Source organism: Syzygium oleosum, unplaced genomic scaffold, assembly GCF_021117445.2.
Source record: "Syzygium oleosum isolate NSW1041296 unplaced genomic scaffold, Sole_v2.1 Sole_v2.02, whole genome shotgun sequence".
Taxonomy (NCBI): Eukaryota; Viridiplantae; Streptophyta; class Magnoliopsida; order Myrtales; family Myrtaceae; genus Syzygium; species Syzygium oleosum.
This window is the reverse complement of record NW_026607486.1, coordinates 12,558,173-12,579,990: the sequence shown is the minus strand read 5'-3', so window position 1 is coordinate 12,579,990 and position 21,818 is coordinate 12,558,173. Positions and strand designations below refer to the sequence as shown.

The 21,818-nt window shown below is 45.3% G+C and overlaps 2 protein-coding genes across 2 annotated transcripts; one reads left to right on the top strand and one right to left on the bottom strand.

Moving 5' to 3' along the window:
* Nucleotides 1–4,754: 4,754 nt before the first annotated feature.
* Nucleotides 4,755–7,193, bottom strand: LOC130137307 (receptor-like protein EIX2). Its single transcript, XM_056308091.1, has 2 exons — nt 5,928–7,193; nt 4,755–5,255 (listed from the first exon to the last, which is right to left on the bottom strand). Exons 1-2 carry the CDS (start codon nt 7,191–7,193, stop codon nt 4,755–4,757), a joined length of 1,767 nt encoding a protein of 588 aa, XP_056164066.1.
* Nucleotides 7,194–19,234: 12,041 nt separating this feature from the next.
* LOC115694598 (receptor-like protein EIX2) lies at nt 19,235–20,344 on the top strand. Its single transcript, XM_030621686.2, has one exon. It carries the CDS (start codon nt 19,235–19,237, stop codon nt 20,342–20,344), a length of 1,110 nt encoding a protein of 369 aa, XP_030477546.2.
* The last annotated feature ends 1,474 nt before the right edge of the window (nt 20,345–21,818 follow it).

Here is a 21,818-nt window from a genome sequence, read left to right as displayed (position 1 = left end):
ATCACCCGAAAGTCTCAACATTACTAACCGTGGCATCTTGTCTCCAATATCTTGGGGAACTTGGCCTCTAAGCATGTTGCTTGAGACATCCAAATATTTAATGTTAGAGGAAATGTCATAGAGCCAATCATGAATGTCATCTGAGATGCTTGTGTCATGGGTCGATCGATCTAGCGCTCCCATACCCGTGCGGCCTTAGGAATTTCTCCCCAAGTAAGTCTTCCCACACTAACACTCACAAGAACTTTAGAGAGAGAAACTCTAGAGAGAGAAGCTCTGAACTTTGTATTGCTTCTTGGAAATGAGAGATGATAAAATGAGGGGGAGGAGACCCCATTATATACAAGTCCGTAGATCTCTCATCGATCTCAATAATTGAGATCGTACTCCCCCAACTACCCCACCTACGGCATTTATTATGGAAGGGTACAATTACCGTATCGCCCGCCCCTAGGAGTATTCTAGAAGACATCAAGAAAATCCTAGTACTAGAACACTCGGGGCCCGCCTTTCTTGTTCAAGGGTCGGTCACGATCCATTTTCCAGAAAACCTCAGGAACGATCCAATTTTTCGGGCCGTGACATTCTCCTCCACCTATTCGGGCGACGCCCTCGTCGCATCTTCGGCATGGAAAGCATCGATATGTTTCTTGAATTGCCAAAGAGCTTCCTCGGGCTCCCAACTTGCTTCACTCTCCGGAAGACCCTTCCATTGGGTCAAGTATTCTCACTTCAGCGCACGATATCTCTTCCGTATGACTCGATCCACCATGATGAAGTTGACGTCTTGATCATAGGAGGTCTTTGCTCCAAGCGGTGCTCGTTGCAACTCCCCTCGATCCGGGTCCTCTTCGTCTACACGAAAAGGTTTAAGCATACTCACATGGAATACCGGATGTACCTTAAGCTTTGGTGGTAGTTCCAGTTTTTATGCGACCTTCTCGACTCGATGCAACACTCGGAATGGCCCCTCGTAGGGACATATAAGCCCTTTATGTACGTGCTTGTATCGGAGCACAAGGTGTAGCTTGGCCAACACCAAGTCCCCGACTTGGAATTCCACGTGCCGTCGCTTCTTGTCAACCCACTTCTTCATGCGCTTCGAGGCCTTGTGTAGACACGTTCGCGCCAAGTCCGCCTGCTCATGCCACTCCTTGGCGAACTTGAAAGCGGATGGGCTACTTCCTTTATAGCCCGTTGCAACCGTACTTGGAGTGAGTGGTTGTTGTCCCGTCGCGATCTCGAACGGACTTTGGTTCGTGGACTCGCTCTTTTGAAGATTGTAGGAGAATTGGGCTACATCAATCAACTTTGCCCAATTCACTTGTGTCGTACTTACATAGTGTCGGAGGTACAACTCCAAGAGTGCATTGACTCGCTTCGTTTGTCCATCAGTTTGGAGATGCAAACTGGTGGAGAAGTTGAGATTCGACCCTAATAATTTAAAGAGTTGAGTCCAGAACCTACCCATGAATCGAGGGTCGCGATCGCTCACGATCGTTTGTGGCACTCCCCAATATTTGACGACGTGCTTCAAGAATAGCTTGGCCACCTCCTCGGCCGGACAATCTTTCGATGCGGGCACGAACGTCGCGTACTTGGAAAATCGATCCACCATGACCATAAGAGTCAGACACCCTTCGGACTTTGGCAAGTTGACAATGAAGTCCATGGAGACACTTTCCCATGGACGCTCCGGGATGGGAAGTGGCTTCAAAAGCCCCGCCGACAACCTTTGTTCAAGCTTGTCTTGTTGGCATATAAGACATGTCCGTACATATGCCTCAACGTCGTCGTGCAAGTGAGGCCAAAAGTATCGATCCTCCACAAGCACCATAGTGTGGTGGATCCTCGGATGACCCGCCCACTTGGAATCATGGCACTCTCGTAAGATTTCCTTCCTTAGCTTCCCATGGAGGGGCACGTACAACCGTCGTCCCTTGGTGTAAAGCAAGTCGTCTTCACACCAAAATTGCCGGGTCTTGCCTTCCCGAGCATGGTCGAGGAGTGCCTTGGCGGTTGGATCATGTTTGAGCCCTTCCTTGATCCGCTCGTTCCATGGATTCTCGGGACGAGTTAGGGTCGACGCCAACCCCGCCTTTCGACTAAGAGCGTCGGCCACGGAGTTCGCCTTCCCAGGCTTGTACTCAAACATATAATCGAACTCCGCCAGGAAATCTTGCCAACGAGCTTGCTTCGGGCTTAACTTCTTTTGGGTTTGGCAGTAGCTCGTAGCCACGTTGTCCGTCCTTACGACGAACTGGGATCCCAAGAGATATGCCTCTATGTACGAATGCCATGTACCACCGCGGTCATCTCCTTCTCTTAGACCGTGTATCATCGTTCGGTATCGTTCAACTTTCTCGACTCGAATGCTACCGGGTGTCCATCCTGCATAAGAACAGCACCAATAGCAAAATCGGAAGCATCGGTCTCTACCTCGTAAGGTTTGGTGTGATCGGGTAGCACAAGCACCGGCTCCTCGGTCATGGTTTGCTTCAACCGATCAAACGCCCTTTGGCATTGGGCCGTCCACTCCCACGGTTTCTCCTTCTTCAACATATCAGTGAGTGGCATGGTGATACTTGAATATCCTCAGATGAACCATCGATAATAGTTGGTAAGGCCAAGGAATGACCTTAGATCCGTCACCTTGGTCGGCGGCTTCCAATCTACAATGGCCTTAATCTTGGCCACGTCCATCCGCACACGTCCACCCCCGACGATGTGTCCCGGGAATGGAACTTCCCGTTGTGCAAAGGCACATTTCTCCCGCTTGACATATAAGTCATTCTCCCGTGGAACTCGGAAGACTCGTTTGAGATGCTCGATGTGTTCCTCGAGTATCCGGCTATACACCACGATATCATCAAGATAAACCACTACAAATTGATCTAGGAACGGGCGGAGTACCTTGTTCATGAGTGTGCAAAATGTGGCCGGAGCATTTGTCAAGCCAAATGGCATGACCCATACCGCGTTACACGAGCGGTCTTTGGCTCATCCCCTTTTGCAATCCGCACTTGATAGTATCCAGATCGAAGATCAAGCTTGGTGAACCATCGTGCTCCTCGAAGTTGATCGAACAAGTCGGCAATGAGAGGGATCGGGTACTTGTTCTTGATCGTCAGCTTATTTAATGCCCAATAGTCGATGCACATCCGGAGTGATCCATCGTGCTTCTTTTGGAATAAAACCGGGGCACCAAACGGAGCCTTCGATGGTCGGATATACCCCACATCGAGCAACTCCTTGAGTTGTCTTCTTAGTTCCTTCAACTCGGGAGGCGCCATGTGGTAGGGTGCCATGGCGGGTGGTTGAGCGTCGGGCACGAGCTCGATTTTATGATCCACCTCCCTTTGAGGTGGAAGCTTCTTCGGGAGTTTGGGGGGCATCACGTCCTTGAAAGAGTCGAGGACTCGGGTTACTTCCGTCGGGACATCACTCCCTTCATCATTTGGATCCTCAACCTTCAAAGTTGCCAAGAAAGTAGCTTCACCTTTCCTTGCTCCCTTAGTAACTTGCATTGCCGATATTATCTTTTGGTCACGACCCGACTCTCGGTTGACCGGGATCACACATTGACAACGTGCGTCCAAGATACAAATACAATCGGCAAATGGGACAATAAGAGCATCTATTCTATCAAGGAATCCCAAGCCAATGACAAAGTCATAATCGTCAAGTGGAATTACCTCGATCATCTCTTTGCTCTTCCATTGTCCGAGTTGGAACTCCGCATCCTTAGCCAACCCGTTGGTAGGGACTTCCTTGGAGTTCACCGTCTTGAGCCAACCGGCCCCCTTCTCAACCTGAAGATTGAGTTTCTTCGCGGCTTCTTCTGAGATAAATAGATCGGATGTCCCCGTATCGACGAGTGCACTCATCGTGGTTCTTATGATCGTCACGTACGCGAACATCAAGCCCTTAGGCTTATTTGCCTTCTTGGACTTTATGGAACTTAGGATTCGCAACGAACCGAGTCACGTCCCCTCTCGCTCCTCATCGTGTGCCTTGACAAGCGCCGCTAGCTTGCCCAGAGTTGGGCAATCACGAGCCATGTGCACACCGTCGCACAAGAAACACTTGAAGATACGTCCCTTCTTGTGTTCTCCTCTGCTCGACTCCATCCTCGCCCTTGGAGGGGCCATTGGTTGTTTGCTTCCACCTGGGCGGTGGAATTTGTTACGATCTCCCCCACCAACGCCCTTGTCCATCGGTCGGGTGTCCGGCTTGCTTACGGGAGTCGATTTGTACTTCACCAAGGCCTCTGCCATGGACATGGCCGTTGAAAGGTCTTTCGCGTTACATCGCTTTAACTCTTGCTTAACCCATGATTTCAAGCCACCCATGAATTGGTGGTAGGCCTCTGTATCATTCATGGATGAAATTTGGAGTAGCAACTCCGAGAACTTCCGGACATAATCACAGACTCCTCTTTTTTGCTCAAGGCGACGGAGTTCATCTCGAGCTTCTTCCTCCGCATAAGCAGGATAGTATTGTCGTCGGAATTCCTCGACGAACAATTCCCATGTAGTGATCGGTTCACCACTCCGATCGTCACTCCTACGATGCCACCATAAGAGTACATTATCAAACAAGTACATAGTCGCAGTACTTACCCGAATCGCCCCGTCGGTGATCCCCATTGCTAGGAAGTACTGCTCCATGTACCATAGGAAGTTGTCCACGTCCTTGGCCACCCGTGAGCCTTTGAACTCCTTTGGCTTTGGGGCTTTCATTCGTGGACTGGCTTACACGGTGATCACCTCGTTCACGCGTGCTCCTTCCATTTCGGCAACTTTCGCCTTAAGTTCGGCCGTCTCTGCGTGCATAACCTCCACCAAGGCTTCCAAGGCATTGTCCCGTTGCTGAAGTTCATTGGTGGTGTCGGTCAAGTTGCCCAGCATCTCCCCTCGGAGTTCTCCGAACTCGGATTTGAGCTCCAGCACCTCGGCCTCAAGTTCCCCCGTTCCAGTCTCACCTCCTTCGATGCGTGCGGACATATCCTCGACCATTCCTTGGACGTCTGCCATGGCGATCTCCACCTTCGCCATGCGGGTCTCTAAATCACCAACCATATCTCTTGAACTTGAGCTAGCACGGTCCTTCTTCGCCTTGGCGCCTTGCTTCTCGGGAGCCCTCCCACGATCATCGCCTCCACCTTTCTCAGTTTGGGACGATACATCGGATCGTGGTTCCGTCGCTCCTTTGCCTATCGTTGCTCTGATACCACTTGTCACGGGTCGATTGATCTAGCGTTCCCACACCCATGCGGCCTTAGGAATTTCTCCCCAAGTAAGTCTTCCCACACTCACACTCACAAGAATTTTAGAGAGAGAAACTCTAGAAAGAGAAGCTCTGAACTTTGTATTGCTTCTTGGAAATGAGAGATGATAAAATGAGGGGGAGGAGACCCCATTATGTACAAGTATCGAGCTGACCGTATCCGTAGATCTCTCCCCGATCTCAACGGTCGAAATCGTACTCCCCCAACTACCCCACCTACCGCATTTATTACGGAAGGGTACAATTACTGTATCGCCCGCCCCCAGGAGTATTCTAGAAGACATCAAGAAAACCCTAGTACTAGAACACTCGGGGCCCGCCTTTCTCGTCCAAGGGTCGGTCACGGTCCATCGTTCAAAAAACCTCAGGAACGATCCAATTCTTCAGGCCCTGACACTTGCATTTGACATCACCAATCTAGTAATGTTCCTCTGTGTGTGAAGCTATTTTGGAAATTTAGGCCCCACCTTGCAATATGACAATTCTATCTCGCGAACTTGGATTGGTGGAACCCAAGTAGAGCTCACATTTAATATGAGCTCATTAGAGGAAATGTCTAACCTAGTCAAGCTTTTGAGATTTTCAAAGTGAAGTTCGCTTACAACTCCATGTAATAAATTATTCCTAATTCGGAGTACCTTTAGATTTGATAGTCGCCCAATACTCTCTGGAATGGTCCCGCTTAATTTGTTATCGCTTAGATACAACTCTCTTAGAGATGATAGCTCCACCAAATTGGCAGGAATAGAACCAGAAATCGAGTTGAATGAAAGATCAAGGTGTTCTAGTTCTCTAAAATCTCCAAATTGATTTGGTAGGTCACCACCAAAGTGATTCTCAGAAACATCAAAGATCTTCCACTTACTTTGTACACAACCGAGACGACCATTTGAGATGATGGAGATATTTCCATTGAAGTTGTTACCTCTTAATCGTACCACTTGCAATTTGCAAAGACTGCTCAAGTTTTTTGAAAATTCACCTAGTAGGAAAGTCCAAGACATGTCAAACAAGGCAATCCTTTGATTATTCTCAATGATTGCCGTGGGAAGACGGCCTTCATTAAGAAAGGCGGTAGACAAATCAATATGTTCTAGCTTGCTCAAGTTGTAGATCCATGGCGGGATAGAAGAATCTATATAATTGGAACTAATATCAGGAAATCTAAGAGAGGTGAAATTGGCCTGCAAAGTGCTAGGAATAACTTGCAATTGACAATTGCTCAATCCTAAAGATTGCAAAGATGAAAGCATGTTAATGGAACCGAACCAATCTTTGGCCTTCGAAAGGCCAACACCAGACATGTGCAAGTATTTCAAGGAAGATAATTTCGACACCCAATCAAGGTCGTTTGAGGTTAAATAACCCAGATCAGAGTCACTACTAAGATCTAAGTACTCTAATTTGGAAAGGTTATTGAGCTGCCTAGGAATATGTCCGTCGAACCTTGCATATGAGAGGTTAAGATACTCTAGTTTCTGAAGAGAAGCAAAGAACATTGGGATTTTCTGGGTTGCAAAGTTATTGACACTGAGGTCCAAATACTTCAAATACTTTAGTTTAGTTAAGGAAGGAGCTATGTTACCTCCCAGCCTGCACTTACTTGAAGGTATGAAGTTGTCAATATAAATCTCTCCAGTATATGGATTATGAAGATCGAGCTTCAAGACATGACCAGTCTTCTCGTTGCATTCGACCCCTTCCCACTTGCAGCATTCCTCTCCAACCCACGATGACAGGCGTCTCGAAGGATCAGTGAGACCATGCTTGAACTTCAGAAGAGCTTCCCTTTCTACACCAATACAGCTTACATTGGTCGAAGCATTGGAATGACCGAATTCGATTACTTGAATGACAAAGATTGCCAATAAGACTATAGACACAAGGCCACCGCAAGACGCCATAGGTTCTTTAGGATCTAAGAACAAGTATTTGCTTTAATCATGTGGATAATGGTCTTTGATTCACCAAGAAAGAGTCCTTATAAAATATCGTTGAGGTCATTTTCTGATCACTGTCCATCATGACTTCCTAAAGGACGACTCCAACTTTCCAAGTCAATGCCTTCCAAGGCCCACCAAATGGTCGACCCATCAAACTTTCCAAGTCAATGCCTTCCAAGACTTGCCAAACGGTCCACCCATCTAACTTTCCAAGTCAATGCCTTCCAAGACCCGCCAAACGGTCCATCCATCAAACTTTCCAAGTCAATGCCTTCCAAGACCCGCCAAACGGTCCACCCATCAAAATCAATTCAAAATACGTATCATATTTAATGTTTGTAATAAAGGAGGATGACAAACAAAAACGCAGAAAGGAGAAAATATTAGGCGAGTTTAATACTCCACGTCACCTATGCAGCACACCATTTAAAAGTAGACATCTGGCAATCCGGGCCCACCTTCTGACTCCTCTGTCTCTCTCCTCTGCTCCGTTGCTTTTGTATTTATCGGATGTTATCTCTCTCTCTCTCTCAGTTCAGGACTCCGTTGCTTCCTCTCCGTCCCCTTGCTCTTCCCGCTCGACCTGAATCTTCGGAGCCAAAGCCGGAGCCGGAGCCGCATGGGGCACCTCTAACGGCATGATCTCGAGGATCTCCTTCGAGATGGGGGCGTGGCGGCCGACGCGTCGAGGTCGGCGCGATGCTTGGCGGCGCCCTTCCCGCCGTCGCGCCGGTGGGAGGTGAAGCAGAAGGAGAGGAGGAAGAACGCGACCATGATGAGGGAGCCGAGGAATATACCGACCGACCCACAGGAGGAGGACGAAGATGGAGGTCGGCTTGGACAGGTTGGTGTTCACGAACGACAAGTTGTAGACCGGCATCTTCGCATCGACCCTCCGCAAGAAAAAAATCGGGCCTTTCGGCGAACGGAGGCATGGGTGGTTTTGATCGTGAAGAAGAAGGGAGAGAGAGAGAGCGGAGATGTGAACGGAGCAGTGCAAAGAAGATGAGGGAGAGTGGGAGAAGAGAGGGAGTATCCGTGTGTCTAACGGAGGGAGGAGAGACAGAAAAAAGTAACGGAGAGCAGTGCAAAGAAGATGAGGGAGAGTGGGAGAAGAGAGGGAGTGTCCGTGTGTCTAACGGAGGGACGAGATGAGGAAAAAAGTAACGGAGAGACAGAGGAGTAAGAAGGTGGGCCCGGATTGCCAGATGTCGACTTTTGAATGGTGTGATGCATGGATGAAGTGGAGTATTAAACTCACCTAATATTTTCTCCGCATAAAGAGGGATGCTGACAGCACTGCGTACCTCTAAGACTGGCTGTTGTCAGCAATGGATGATCTCTAGAAATTTGTTATTGTTGGTGTCCATCGTCCACCCCACCCCAGTTTTATCACGAAATGACTAGTATTATGAAAACTAAATGAGTTAGGGCCTGTTTGGCAACTGGTCAAATAGTGAAAATTTCTATTCTTCTGTTCTCAGAATCAATTTTGGAATAGAAATCCGTTTGCTAAATTTTTTTGATTTTGGGCACAAATTCTTGCAAATTTGTGCCCAGAATCAGTTTTGGAGCAAAATCAAGAATAAAAAAAAAGTAGCTTCTTGATTTTGGGAAAAAAATAAGAATCAATTTTTTTTTCTTCTTCTTTTTCTTGATTTTTAATGTAACTTCTAATGTCCGGCGCGAGGGCTACCCTCGCCGTATTTGGCTAGATTAAAATATTTTAATAATAAAATATTATTAATAATAAAATATTTTATTGGCCATGAACAAAAAAAATTATTTTACTAGCCATGGCCAACGACTAGGCCATGAAAAAAATTATTATTAATAAAAAATATTTTATTGGCCATGATCGGCGACCAGGCCATGGCCAAAAAAAGGAAAAAAATATTTTAATAAAAAATATATTTTACAGGCCATGACCGTTGACTAGGCCATGGAAAAAAAAAAGGAAAAAAATATTTTTTGCCTGTGAACGTGTTGGTGATTTATCAAGGTTTGAAATTACCAATTATTTTTGTGCTTTACCAACTTTAATTTGCATAACTTACTTAAAGTCTTGAATTCACTAACTCTTAAGTAAGTTAGAGTAATTTAATTTGAAAAAAGTTAGTATATTACTCTAATTTAGGTTGAAAATTTCATATAAGAGTTCGTGAATTCAAGACTTTAAGTAAGTTATGCAAATTAAAGTTGGTAAAGCACAAAAATAATTGGTAATTTCAAACCTTGATAAATTACCAACACGTTCACAGGCAAAAAATGCCACATATCGTTTTTTTTCACCGACGGTCTTTTTGACGCTCACCAATATAAAAAAGCCTCTCATTGCCATTTTAATTGCGGAAAATTCAATGTAGATATGAGATTAGCAAAAGGCGTTTACGAGATCCGGTGGATGAATGATCTAGGTTCTTCTCATGTAATTTGGCCAAAAACTTAGGATACATTCTGGAACAATAAAATCGTTCATATTTAGCATTCGTAACAATTTTTACACAAATAATAATGAACAAAAGCGTAGATTTCAAATTGTGATGTAATGCAACAACCATTTGAATCAATTTCCTCAAACGGTTGAATTTTGCAAAGATTTTCCTTCCTTTTCATGTAAAAAAAACTTGTGTTTTTTCAACTCGAGTGTACAGGTCTTTCAAATGGAGAGATTTTCTCTTTAAAAATGAAAAACCTTTGAAGAATAAGCGCAGAGATCCAAAGGTTGTCACCAGATTTTACCTCTGAATTTATATCGCGGTATAGATTACTAATCTAGAAGTTACTTAAATAAAAGTGGGGTTACTTTTATTTTTTTGAAGGAACAAAATGAAGGTTACTAAGGCTGCGCATGGCAACCATTCTGTGCCCGAGAACAGATTCTGATCAGAAATGATTTTTTTTATTCTGTGCCCGGGAACTGATTCTGAGCATTTGAAGGCGTTTGGTAACGGCCCAAAATTTCTATTCCTGAAATAGTAAAAGAACAGAAATGCGTTTGGTAATGGCATAAAATTTCTTTTTATTAATAATATTTTAATAACATTTTAAATATTTTAATATTTCTTTATTTTCTTTTTTTCTTCTCTTCCTTCTTGGCCATGGCCGGTAAAATATTTTTTAATTAATAATAATTTTATTAAAAATAATTTTTTTATTTTTTTGGCCATGGTCGGTAAAAAATTTCTTTATTGATAATACTTTTATTAAAAAATGATTTTTTTATTATTTTTGGCCATGGCCGGTAAAATTTTTTTTATTAATAATATTTTTTCTTTTTTTTTTGGCCAAGGCCCGTAAAATATTTTTTCTAATAATATTTTTTTATTGAAAATATTTTTTTATTTTTTTAGCCATGGCCTGGTCGCCGACCATGGCCGGTAAAATATTTTTTTTATTAAAATATTTTTTTTCCTTTTTTTGCCATGGCCTGGTCGCCGGTCATGGCCTGTAAAATATTTTTTTTCCTTTTTTTGGCCATGGCCTGGTCGCCGGTCATGGCCAATAAAATATTTTTTATTAATAATATTTTTTTCATGGCCTAGTCGTTGGCCATGGCTGGTAAAATAATTTTTTTTGTTCATGGCCAGTAAAATATTTTATTAATAATAATATATTTTTTATTAATAACATTTTTTATTAAAATATTTTAATCTCGCCAGATACGGCAAGGGTAGCCCTCGCGCCGGACATTAGAAGCTACATTAAAAACCAAGAAAAAGAAGAACAAAAAAAAATTGATTCTCATTTTTGTCTCCAAAATCAAGAAGCTACTTTTTTTTTTTATTCTTGATTTTGCTCCAAAACTGATTCTGGGTACAAATTTGCAAGAATTTGCCTCCAGAATCAAAAAATGGAACAAACAGATTTCTATTCCAAAATTGATTCTGAGAACAAAAGAATAGAAATTTTCACTATTTGGCCAGTTGCCAAACAGGCCCTAACTCCTTTAGTTTTCATAATACTAGTCATTTCGTGACAAAACTAGAGTGGGGTGGACACCGGCAACAATAAATTTCTAGAGATCATCCATTGCTAACAACAGCTAGTCTTAGAGGTACGCAGTGCTGTCGGCATCCCTCTTTCTGCGGAGAAAATATTATGTGAGTTTAATACTCCACGTCATCCATGCATCACACCATTCAAAAGTCGACATCTAGCAATCCGGGCCCACCTTCTGACTCCTCTGTCTCTCCATTACTTTTTTCCTCATCTCCTCCCTCCGTTAGACACACGGACACTCCCTCTCTTCTCCCACTCTCCCTCATCTTCTTTGCACTGCTCTCCGTTACTTTTTTCGGTCTCTCCTCCCTCTGTTAGACACACGGACACTCCCTCTCTTCTCCCACTCTCCCTCATCTTCTTTGCACTGCTCCGTTCACGGCTCCGCTCTCTCTCTCCCTTCTTCTTCACGATCGAAACCACCCATGCCTCTATTCGCCGAAAGGCCCGATTTTTTTCTTGCGGAGGGTCAATGTGAAGATGCCGGTCTACAACTTGTCGTTCGTGAACACCAACCTGTCCAAGCCGACCTCCATCTTTGTCTTCCTCCTGTGGGTCGGTTGGTATATTCCTCGGCTCCCTCATCATGGTCGCGCTCTTCCTCCTCTCCTTCTGCCTCACCTCCCACCGGCGTGACGGCGGGAAGGGCGCCGCCAAGCACCGCGTCGACCTCGACGCGTCTGCCGCCACGCCCCCATCTTGAAGGAGATCCTCGAGATCATGTCGTCGGAGGTGCCCCATGCGGCTCCGGCTCCGGCTCCGGCTCCGGAGATTCAGGTCGAGCGGGAAGAGCAGGGGGACGGAGAGGAAGCAACGGAGTCCTGTACTGAGAGAGAGATAACGTCCGATAAACGTAAAAGCAACGGAGCATGGGAGAGAGACAGAGGAGTCAGAAGGTGGGCCCGGATTGCTAGATGTCGACTTTTGAATGGTGTGTTGCATGGGTGATGTGGAGTATTAAACTTGCCTAATATTTTCTCCTTTCTGCATTTTTGTTTATCGTCCTCTTTTGACCCTTATTACAAACATTAAAGATGGTACGCATTTTGAATTGATTTTGATGGGTGGACCGTTTGGCGGGTCTTGGAAGGCATTGACTTGGAAAGTTTAATGGGTGGATCATTTGGCGGGTCTTGGAAGGCATTGACTTGGAAAGTTTGATGGGTGGATCGTTTGGTGGGTCTTGGAAGGCATTGACTTGGAAAGTTAGATGGGTGGACCATTTGGCGGGTCTTGGAAGGCATTGACTTGGAAAGTTTGATGGGTCGACCGTTTGGTGGGTCTTGGAAGGCATTGACTTGGAAAGTTGGAGTCGTCCTTTAGGAAGTCATGATGGACAGTGATCAGAAAATGACCTCAACGATATTTTTATAAGGACTCTTTCTTGGTGAATCAAAGACCATTATCCACATGATTAAAGCAAATACTTATTCTTAGATCCTAAAGAACCTATGGCGTCTTGCGGTGGCCTTGTGTCTACAGTCTTATTGGCAATCTTTGTCATTCAAGTAATCGAATTTGGTCATTCCAATGCTTCGACCAATGTAAGCTGTATTGGTGCAGAGAGGGAAGCTCATCCTGTGCACAGAATCCTCCATGCTTCATAAAAGTATTTCTTCAAAGAAGTTAGCATCCGAGTAGTGCGGCATACACTCGTCGCACCATATGATCGTTTCCCGATTGGACGGCATTGATTGGGGAGCATTTGAGTCGTGTACAAAACGTGCAGGTAGCGTGCAGGGGTCGTGCACAGAATCCTCCATGCTTCATAAAAGTATTTCTTCAAAGAAGTTAGCATCCGAGTAGTGCGGCATACACTCGTCGCACCATATGATCGTTTCCCGATTGGACGGCATTGATTGGGGAGCATTTGAGTCGTGTACAACACGTGCAGGTAGCGTGCAGGGGTCGTGCACAGAATCCTCCATGCTTCATAAAAGTATTTCTTCAAAGAAGTTAGCATCCGAGTAGTGCGGCATACACTCGTCGCACCATATGATTGTTTCCCGATTGGACGGCATTGATTGGGGAGCATTTGAGTCGTGTACAACATGTGCAGGTAGCGTGCAGGGGTCGTGCACATTACGTGATTTTCATAAAATACTAGGTGAATACAAGCTGTTTGAAACAGATTAACAGCCAATAGGTTCAGCCTTGATGTGCAAAAGCTAGTAACTTTTTAGAAATTCAGAGGTTGGTGATTTCTGACTAAGCGAGGACCGATTCAGTGCGGGCTATAGATATAAAAGTTCCCTGATTGCTCTGGAAAACCTTTTATTTGCTACCATCACCCAGAGGACAAATTTTTCTTAATGGATTAACTGTTAGATAAGAATGAATTACTATTAACTACTAAATCAGTGTACTGATAATGTCGAATTAGACAATAAGCAACTTTGGATTTTCCACTTTGTAGCTGTACCTGTAGATGAAATCAAAAATGCAAAATCCTTGCAGTATGACTTGAATACTATCAGAGCGGCAACAAATGACTTCTCTGACACAAATAAGTTGGGACAAGGTGGATTTGGCACAGTTTACAAGGTAATCACTGCAAATTGTTTATTCCTAAAATAAAGAGAGAATTTGAGACATTCACATATATATGGCTACTTTTCGCATTCTTTTTCAGGGAACATTGGCCAATGGACAAGTTATAGTAGTAAAAAGGCTGTCTGTAGATTTGGGACAAGGTGATCAAGAATTCAAGAACGAGGTCCTCTTGGTTGCAAGGCTTCAACACCGGAATTTGGTTAGGTTCCGAGTGTTTTAGTACTAGGATTTTCTTGATGTCTTCTAGAATACTCCTAGGGGTGGGCGATATGGTAACTGTACCCTTCCGTAATAAATGCGGTAGGTAGGGTAGTTGGGGGAGTACGATCTCGATCGTTGAGATCGGGGAGAGATTTACGGATACGGTCAGCTCGATACTTGTATATAATAGGGTCTCCTCCCCCTCATTTTATCATCTCTCATTCCAAGAAGTAATACAAAGTTCAGAGCTTCTCTCTCTAGAGTTTCTCTCTCTAAAGTTCTTGTGAGTGTAAGTGTGGGAAGGCTTACTTGGGGAGAAATTCCTAAGGCCGCACGGGTGTAGGAATGCTAGATCGATCTACCCGTGACAAGTGGTATCAGAGCAACGATGGGCAAAGGCGCGATGGAACCACGATCCGATGTATCGTCCCAAACTGAAAAGGGTGGAGGTGATGATCGTGAGAGGGCTCCCGAGAAGCAAGGCGCCAAGGCAAAGAAGGACCGTGCTAGCTCAAGTTCAAGAGATATGGTTGGTGACTTGGAGACCCGCATGGAGAAAGTGGAGATCGCCATGGCAGATGTCCAAGGAATGGTCGAGGATATGTCCGCACGCATCGAAGGAGGCGAGACCGAAATGGGCGAGCTTGAGGCCGAGGTGCTGGAGGTCAAATCCGGGTTCAGAGAACTTCGAGGGGAGATGCTGGGCAACCTGACCGACACAACCAATGAACTTCAGCAACGGGACGATGCCTTGGAGGCCTTGGTGGAGGCTATGCACGCGGAGATGGCCGAACTTAAGGCGAAATTCGCCGAAATGGAAGGAGCACGCGTGACCGGGTGATCACCATGCAAGCCAGTCCACGAGTGGACGCCCCGAAGCCAAAGGAGTTCAAAGGCTCACGGGTGGCCAACGATGTGGACAACTTTCTATGGTACATGGAGCAGTACTTCCTAGCAATGGGGATCACCGACGGGGCGATTCGGGTAAGTACCATAGCTATGTACTTGTCTAATAATGTACTCTTATGGTGGCGTCGTAGGAGTGATGATCAGAGTGGTGAACCGATCACTACATGGGAATTGTTCGTCAAGGAATTCCGACGACAATACTATTCCGCTTATGCGGAGGAAGAAGCTCGAGATGAACTCCGTCGCCTTGAGCAAAAAGGAGGAGTCTGTGATTATGTTCGGAAGTTCTTGGAGTTGCTACTCCAAATTCCGTCCATGAATGATACGGAGGCCTACCACCAATTCATGGGTAGCTTGAAACCATGGGTTAAGCAAGAGTTAAAGCGATGCAACGCGAAAGACCTTTCAACGGCCATGTCCGTGGTCGAGGCCTTGGTGGAGTACAAATCGACTCTCGTAAGCAAGCCGGACACTCGACCGAGGGACAAGGGCATTGGTGGGGGAGATCGTAACAAATTCCATCGCCCAGGTGGAAGCAAGCTACCAATGGCCCCTCCAAGGGCGAGGATGGAGTTGAGCGGAGGAGAACACAAGAAGGGACGTATCTTCAAGTGTTTCTCTTGCGACAGTGCGCACATGGCTCGTGATTGCCCAACTCGGGGCAAGCTAGCGACGCTTGTCAAGGCACACGATGAGGAACGAGAGGGGACGCGACTCGGTTCGTTGCGAATCCTAAGTTCCATAAAGTCCAAGAAGGCAAATAAGCCTAAGGGCTTGATGTTCGCGGACGTGACGATCGGAAGAACTGCGATGAGTGCACTCGTCGATACGGGGGCATTCGATCTATTTATCTCAGAAGAAGCCGCAAAGAAACTCAATCTTTGGGTTGAGAAGGGGGTTGGTTGGCTCAAGACGGTGAACTCCAAGGAAGTCCCTACCAACGGGTTGGCTAAGGATGTGGAGTTCCAACTCGGACAATGGAAGAGCAAAGAGACGATCGAGGTAATTCCACTTGACGATTATGACTTTGTCATTGGCTTGGGATTCCTTGATAGAATAGATGCTCTTATTGTCCCATTTGCCGATTGTATTTGTATCTTAGACGCACGTTGTCAATGTGTGATCCCGGTCAACCGAGAGTCGGGTCGTGACCAAAAGATAATATCGGCAATGCAAGTTACTAAGGGAGCAAGGAAAGGGTAAGCTACTTTCTTGGCAACTTTGAAGGTTGAGGATCCAAAGGATGAAGGGACTGATGTCCCGGCGGAAGTAACCCGAGTCCTCGACTCTTTCAAGGATGTGATGCCCCCCGAACTCCCGAAGAAGCTTCCGCGTCAAAGGGAGGTGGATCATAAAATAGAGCTCGTGCCCGACGCTCGACCACCCGCCATGGCACCCTACCGCATGGCGCCTCCCGAGTTGAAGGAACTAAGAAGACAACTCAAGGAGTTGCTCGATGTGGGTATATCCGACCATCGAAGGCTCTATTTGGTGCCCCGGTTTTATTCCAAATGAAGCACGATGGATCACTCCGGATGTGCATCGACTATCGGGCATTAAATAAGCTGACGATCAAGAACAAGTACCCGATCCCTCTCATTGCTGACTTGTTCGATCAACTTGGAGGAGCATGATGGTTCGCCAAGCTTGATCTTCGATCTAGATACTATCAAGTGTGGATTGCAAAAGGGGATGAGCCAAAGACTGCTTGTGTAACGCAGTATGGGTCATACGAGTTCCTCGTCATGCCATTCGACTTGACAAATGCTCCGGCCACATTTTGCACACTCATGAACAAGGTACTCCGCCCGTTCCTAGATCAATTTGTAGTGATTTATCTTGATGATATCGTGGTGTATAGCCGGACGCTCGAGGAACATATTGAGCATCTCAAACACGTCTTCCGAGTTCTACGGGAGAATGACTTATATGTCAAGCGGGACAAATGTGCCTTTGCACAACGGGAAGTTCCATTCCTGGGACATATCGTCGGGGGTGGACGTGTGCGGATGGCCGTGGCCAAGATTAAGGCCATTGTAGATTGGGAGCCGCCGACCAAAGTGACGGATCTAAGGTCATTCCTTGGCCTTACCAACTATTATCGACGGTTCATTCGAGGATATTCGAGCATCACCGTGCCACTCACTGATATGTTGAAGAAGGAGAAACCGTGGGAGTGGACGGCCCAATGCCAAAGGGCGTTTGATCGGTTGAAGCAAATCATGATCGAGGAGCCGGTGCTCGTGCTACCCGATCACGCCAAACCTTACGAGGTAGAGACCGATGCTTTCGATTTTGCTATTGGTGGTGTTCTTATGCAGGATGGACATCCGGTAGCATTCGAGTCGAGAAAGTTGAACGATACCGAACGATGATACACGGCCCAAGAGAAGGAGATGACCACGGTGGTGCATTGCCTTCGTACATGGAGGCATTATCTCTTGGGATCCTTGTTCGTCGTAAGGACGGACAATGTGGCCACGAGCTACTTCCAAACCCAAAAGAAGTTAAGCCTAAAGCAAGCTCGTTGGCAAGATTTCCTGGCGGAGTTCGATTATGTGTTTGAGTACAAGCCTGGGAAGGCGAACTCCGTGGCCGACGCTCTTAGTCGAAAGGCGGGGTTGGCGTCGACCTTAACTCGTCCCGAGAATCCATGGAACGAGCGGATCAAGGAAGGGCTCAAACATGATCCAACCGCCAAGGCACTCCTCGACCATGCTCGGGAAGGCAAGACCCGGCAATTTTGTTGTGAAGACGACTTGCTTTACACCAAGGGACGACGGCTGTACGTGCCCCTCCATGGGAAGCTAAGGAAGGAAATCCTACGAGAGTGCCATGATTCCAAGTGGGCGGGTCATCTGGGGATCCACCGCACTATGGCGCTTGTGGAGGATCGATACTTTTGGCCTCACTTGCGTGACGACGTTGAGGCATATGTACGGACATGTCTTGTATGCCAATAAGACAAGCTTGAACAAAGGTCGTCGGTAGGGCTTTTGGAGCCACTTCCCATCCCGGAGCGTCCATGGGAGAGTGTCACCATGAACTTCATTGTCAACTTGCCAAAGTCCGAAGGGTGTCGAACTCTTATGGTCGTGGTGGATCGATTTTCCAAGTACGCGACGTTCGCGCCCGCATCGAAAGATTGTCCGGCCGAGGAGGCAGCCAAGCTATTCTTGAAGCATGTCGTCAAATATTGGGGAGTGCCACAAACGATCGTGAGCGATCGCGACCCTCGATTCACGGGTAGGTTCTGGACTCAACTCTTTAAATTATTAGGGTCAAATCTCAACTTCTCCACGAGTTTACATCCCCAAACCGATGGACAAACGGAGTGAGTCAATGCACTCTTGGAGTTGTACCTCCGACACTATGTAAGTACGACATAAGTGAATTGGGCAAAGTTGATCGATGTAGCCCAATTCTCCTACAATCTTCAAAAGAGCGAGTCCACGAACCAAAGTCCGTTCGAGATCGCGACGGGACAACAACCACTCACTCCAAGTACAATTGCAACTGGCTATAAAGGGAGTAGCCCATCCTCTTTCAAGTTCGCCAAGGAATGGCATGAGTAGGCGGACTTGGCGCGAGTCATACGGAAGAGATATCGTGTGCCGAAGCGAGAATACTTGATCGAGTCATACGGAGAGTGAAGCAAGTTGGGAGCCCGAGGAAGCTCTTTGGCAATTCAAGAAACATATCGATGCTTTCCATGCCAAAGACGCGACGAGGGCGTCGCCCGAATAGGTAGGGGAGAATTTCACAGCCCGAAGAATTGGATCGTTCTTGAGGTTTTCTGGACGATGGACCGTGACCGACCCTTGGACGAGAAAGGCGGGCCCCGAGTGTTCTAGTACCAGGGTTTTCTTGATGTCTTCTAGAATACTCCTGGGGGCGGGCGATACCGTAATTGTACCCTTCCGTAATAAATGCGGTAGGTGGGGTAGTTGGGGGAGTACGATCTCAACCGTTGAGATCGGGAAGAGATCTACAGATACGGTCAGCCCGATACTTGTATATAATGGGGTCTCTTCCCCCTTATTTTATCATCTCTCATTTCCAAGAAGCAATACAAAGTTCAAAGCTTCTCTCTCTAGAGTTTCTCTCTCTAAATTTCTTGTGATTGTGAGTGTGGGAAGGCTTACTTGGGGAGAAATTCCTAAGGCCGCACAGGTGTGGGAACGCTAGATCGATCGACCCGTGACACAAGCATCTCAGCTGACATTCATGATTGGCTCTATGACATTTCCTCTAACATTAAATATTTGGATGTCTCAAGCAACATGCTTAGAAGCCAAGTTCCTCAAGATATTGGAGACAAGATGCCACGGTTAGTAATGTTGAGATTTTTGGGTGATAATCTCACCGGTGGCATACCAAGTTCTTTGTGTAAGTTAAAGAAGCTAAATGTCATTGATCTTTCAAAGAATCAACTGTCTGGGAGGCTTCCTCAATGTTGGAGAGCATCGCAACCGTTGGGACCGTTTGCATTTGGGGAAAACAAGTTAAATGGCCAGATTCCGAAATCTCTGTGCCATTGTCAACAATTATTCGCTCTTAGCCTACGGAGGAATGGTTTTAGTGGAGTAATCCCAAACTATTTGTCAAATTCACAGAGTATGGTGATGCTTGATCTCAGCGACAATAAATTCACGGGTAGGTTACCTATATTTGGGAAACATTCTCAATCACTGCAAGTGATCAATTTAGAGAAAAATAGCTTTGTTAGAGGCATTCCTTCACAATTTTGCCAACTTCGCAGTCTCCGTTTCTTGAGCCTAGCACAGAATTACATATCTGGATCCATTCCTAATTGTATTGACGGGCTCTTAGCTATGGTTGATGATGTGTCAGGTCCAGTATTTATTTCCCTTGTCGATGTTATTGCTACCATAAAGGGAATCAGCCGAATATATGATGGGACGCTTTGGTACTTCATCTCAATTGATCTCTTTGCGAACATGTTGGATGGGCAGATACCAGAAGAGTTAACTAGGCTCGTCCAACTTCAAAATTTGAACCTCTCTCAAAATAATTTGAGTGGACACATCCCCTCAAACATTGGTGACCTGAAAAACTTGAAATCTCTTGATCTTTCCAGAAATAAATTGTCGGGTACCATCCCTTCGAGCATATCCAACATTGACTCCATTAGTCATTTGAATCTGTCCTTCAATAGACTCTCCGGTCCTATTCCATCTGGCAACCATTTGCGCACAATGGATGATGAATCTGTTTATCGCGGCAACAACGAACTCTGTGGAGCTCTTCTTTCCAAGATTTGTCCAGGAGATAAGCCATCTGGTATTGACGGTGATAATTCGAGTGGAGATAAGCTTAGTGAAGGCAATTTGGACATCCGCAATTGTTTCATTGCACGTTTGGGACCGGGTTTTACAATCGAATTTCTGGGATTCTGCAGCTTCTTGCACTTCAAGCAATCTTAGAGGGTTTTTAACTTTCAAGCGATGGACAGGGCCATCAAGAAATTCTCAATGACAACGATGATCGCCATGCTTTGGTTCAAGAGAACATTTCGACGACGGGAAAAGGAGCTTGTTTAGCACGTAAAACTGGCCGTCTTCCTGCTAACCGATTACTTGCATCTTATCTAGGTCGACGCCATTATTGATTATATTTGGCATATATAACAGAAAAGTCGAGAGCTGGAGAGACTTGCCCAACTTTGATGTTTTGTGTTATCATATGGATAAAATATGTGTTAGGTATTCAGCTTATCATTCTCTTTCCTTATCTTTGTTTAGTATGTGGAAGGATGATTGTGTTGAGTTGCACTGACCGGTCAGCTTGGAAGGAACTACTATGGAAGATACATTCTCCTTATGTTTGATGAACTCCACTTGAAATCCATATCATCTAAGGTTTGGGAGGGTATTAAGTGCAATACACATATAATGCACTGTCACAGTGAGTAACACTTTGATTTAGTAGCTAAAGAAGACAATATATTTTCGATAATTTCTTTGAGTAACTCACGAATCTTTTGACGTTGCCATTAAGAAGTAATAGGCATCGTCCATTTTCACGCACCAACTTGAGGGCGATTACTAGAATAGTAACTTCCCTAGGTTGTTTATATGTTTCTCCATTTTGAACAATAACTAGGATTGTGCCAATATAAATCTCTATTGCTATAAACATGATGCTAGATATGTTATTTGATTTTTTCTCCCACTAATACCATTAAAATGCCAAATTGGTATCCCATGCCACATTTATACGATATTAATTTTCTTATCACAAAAAATTTCGAACTTGCATTCCATGACACATTTGCCTCAAGATAATTTTCATTTCACAAAAAATTATAAACCTGTAAAGTTAATGATAAACTATTACCTCGATAAATTAAATAGAGTTAAAATTATCATTTCGAGAGACCAATGCGGGCAATACTCTGTTATTGGACTTGACATATATAAACTCATTATTTTGTTATCAACTTACTTATAATTACATCCATCAAACGGGTGGGTCAGGTCGAAAATGGCTTAATTCAAATAGACCCATTTAACCTGTTTTGACCAATTTCTATGCAATGCACATCTAGTGATTCATACCTGACCCGACACATACCAAATCCGTCATGACCTGAACCAAGATCGTGGCACTTGGCCCCGACCCGTTCCAAAGTCATGATCATCCTCGCTTCGGGGTTATTATTGCGATGTCCCATTCTCTTTATCTTTCGTTATGAACAAGCGGGAGCATTTACACTCAACACCTAACAACAATAACAACAACAACAACATGAGCTAGGAAACATGTTTTACAAGCACACTACTAATTTACATGATACGTGCTTATGTTACAAGCCCTTCCGCCACAGGCCTTTCTTTCTCATTTACATCTGGATTGCATCCAGTGTCCTACATACTATCCATGTGGTCGGGGTAGTCC

Coding starts and splice junctions, on each gene's coding strand:
- LOC130137307 (XM_056308091.1), bottom strand. CDS start 7,193: ATGGCGTCTTGCGGTGGCCTTGTGTCTATAGTCTTATTGGCAATCTTT. Junction 5,256..5,927: donor GGCGACTATCAAATCTAAAG/GTACTCCGAATT, acceptor TGGGAACGCTAG/ATCAATCGACCCGTGACAAG.
- LOC115694598 (XM_030621686.2), top strand. CDS start 19,235: ATGTTGAGATTTTTGGGTGATAATCTCACCGGTGGCATACCAAGTTCT.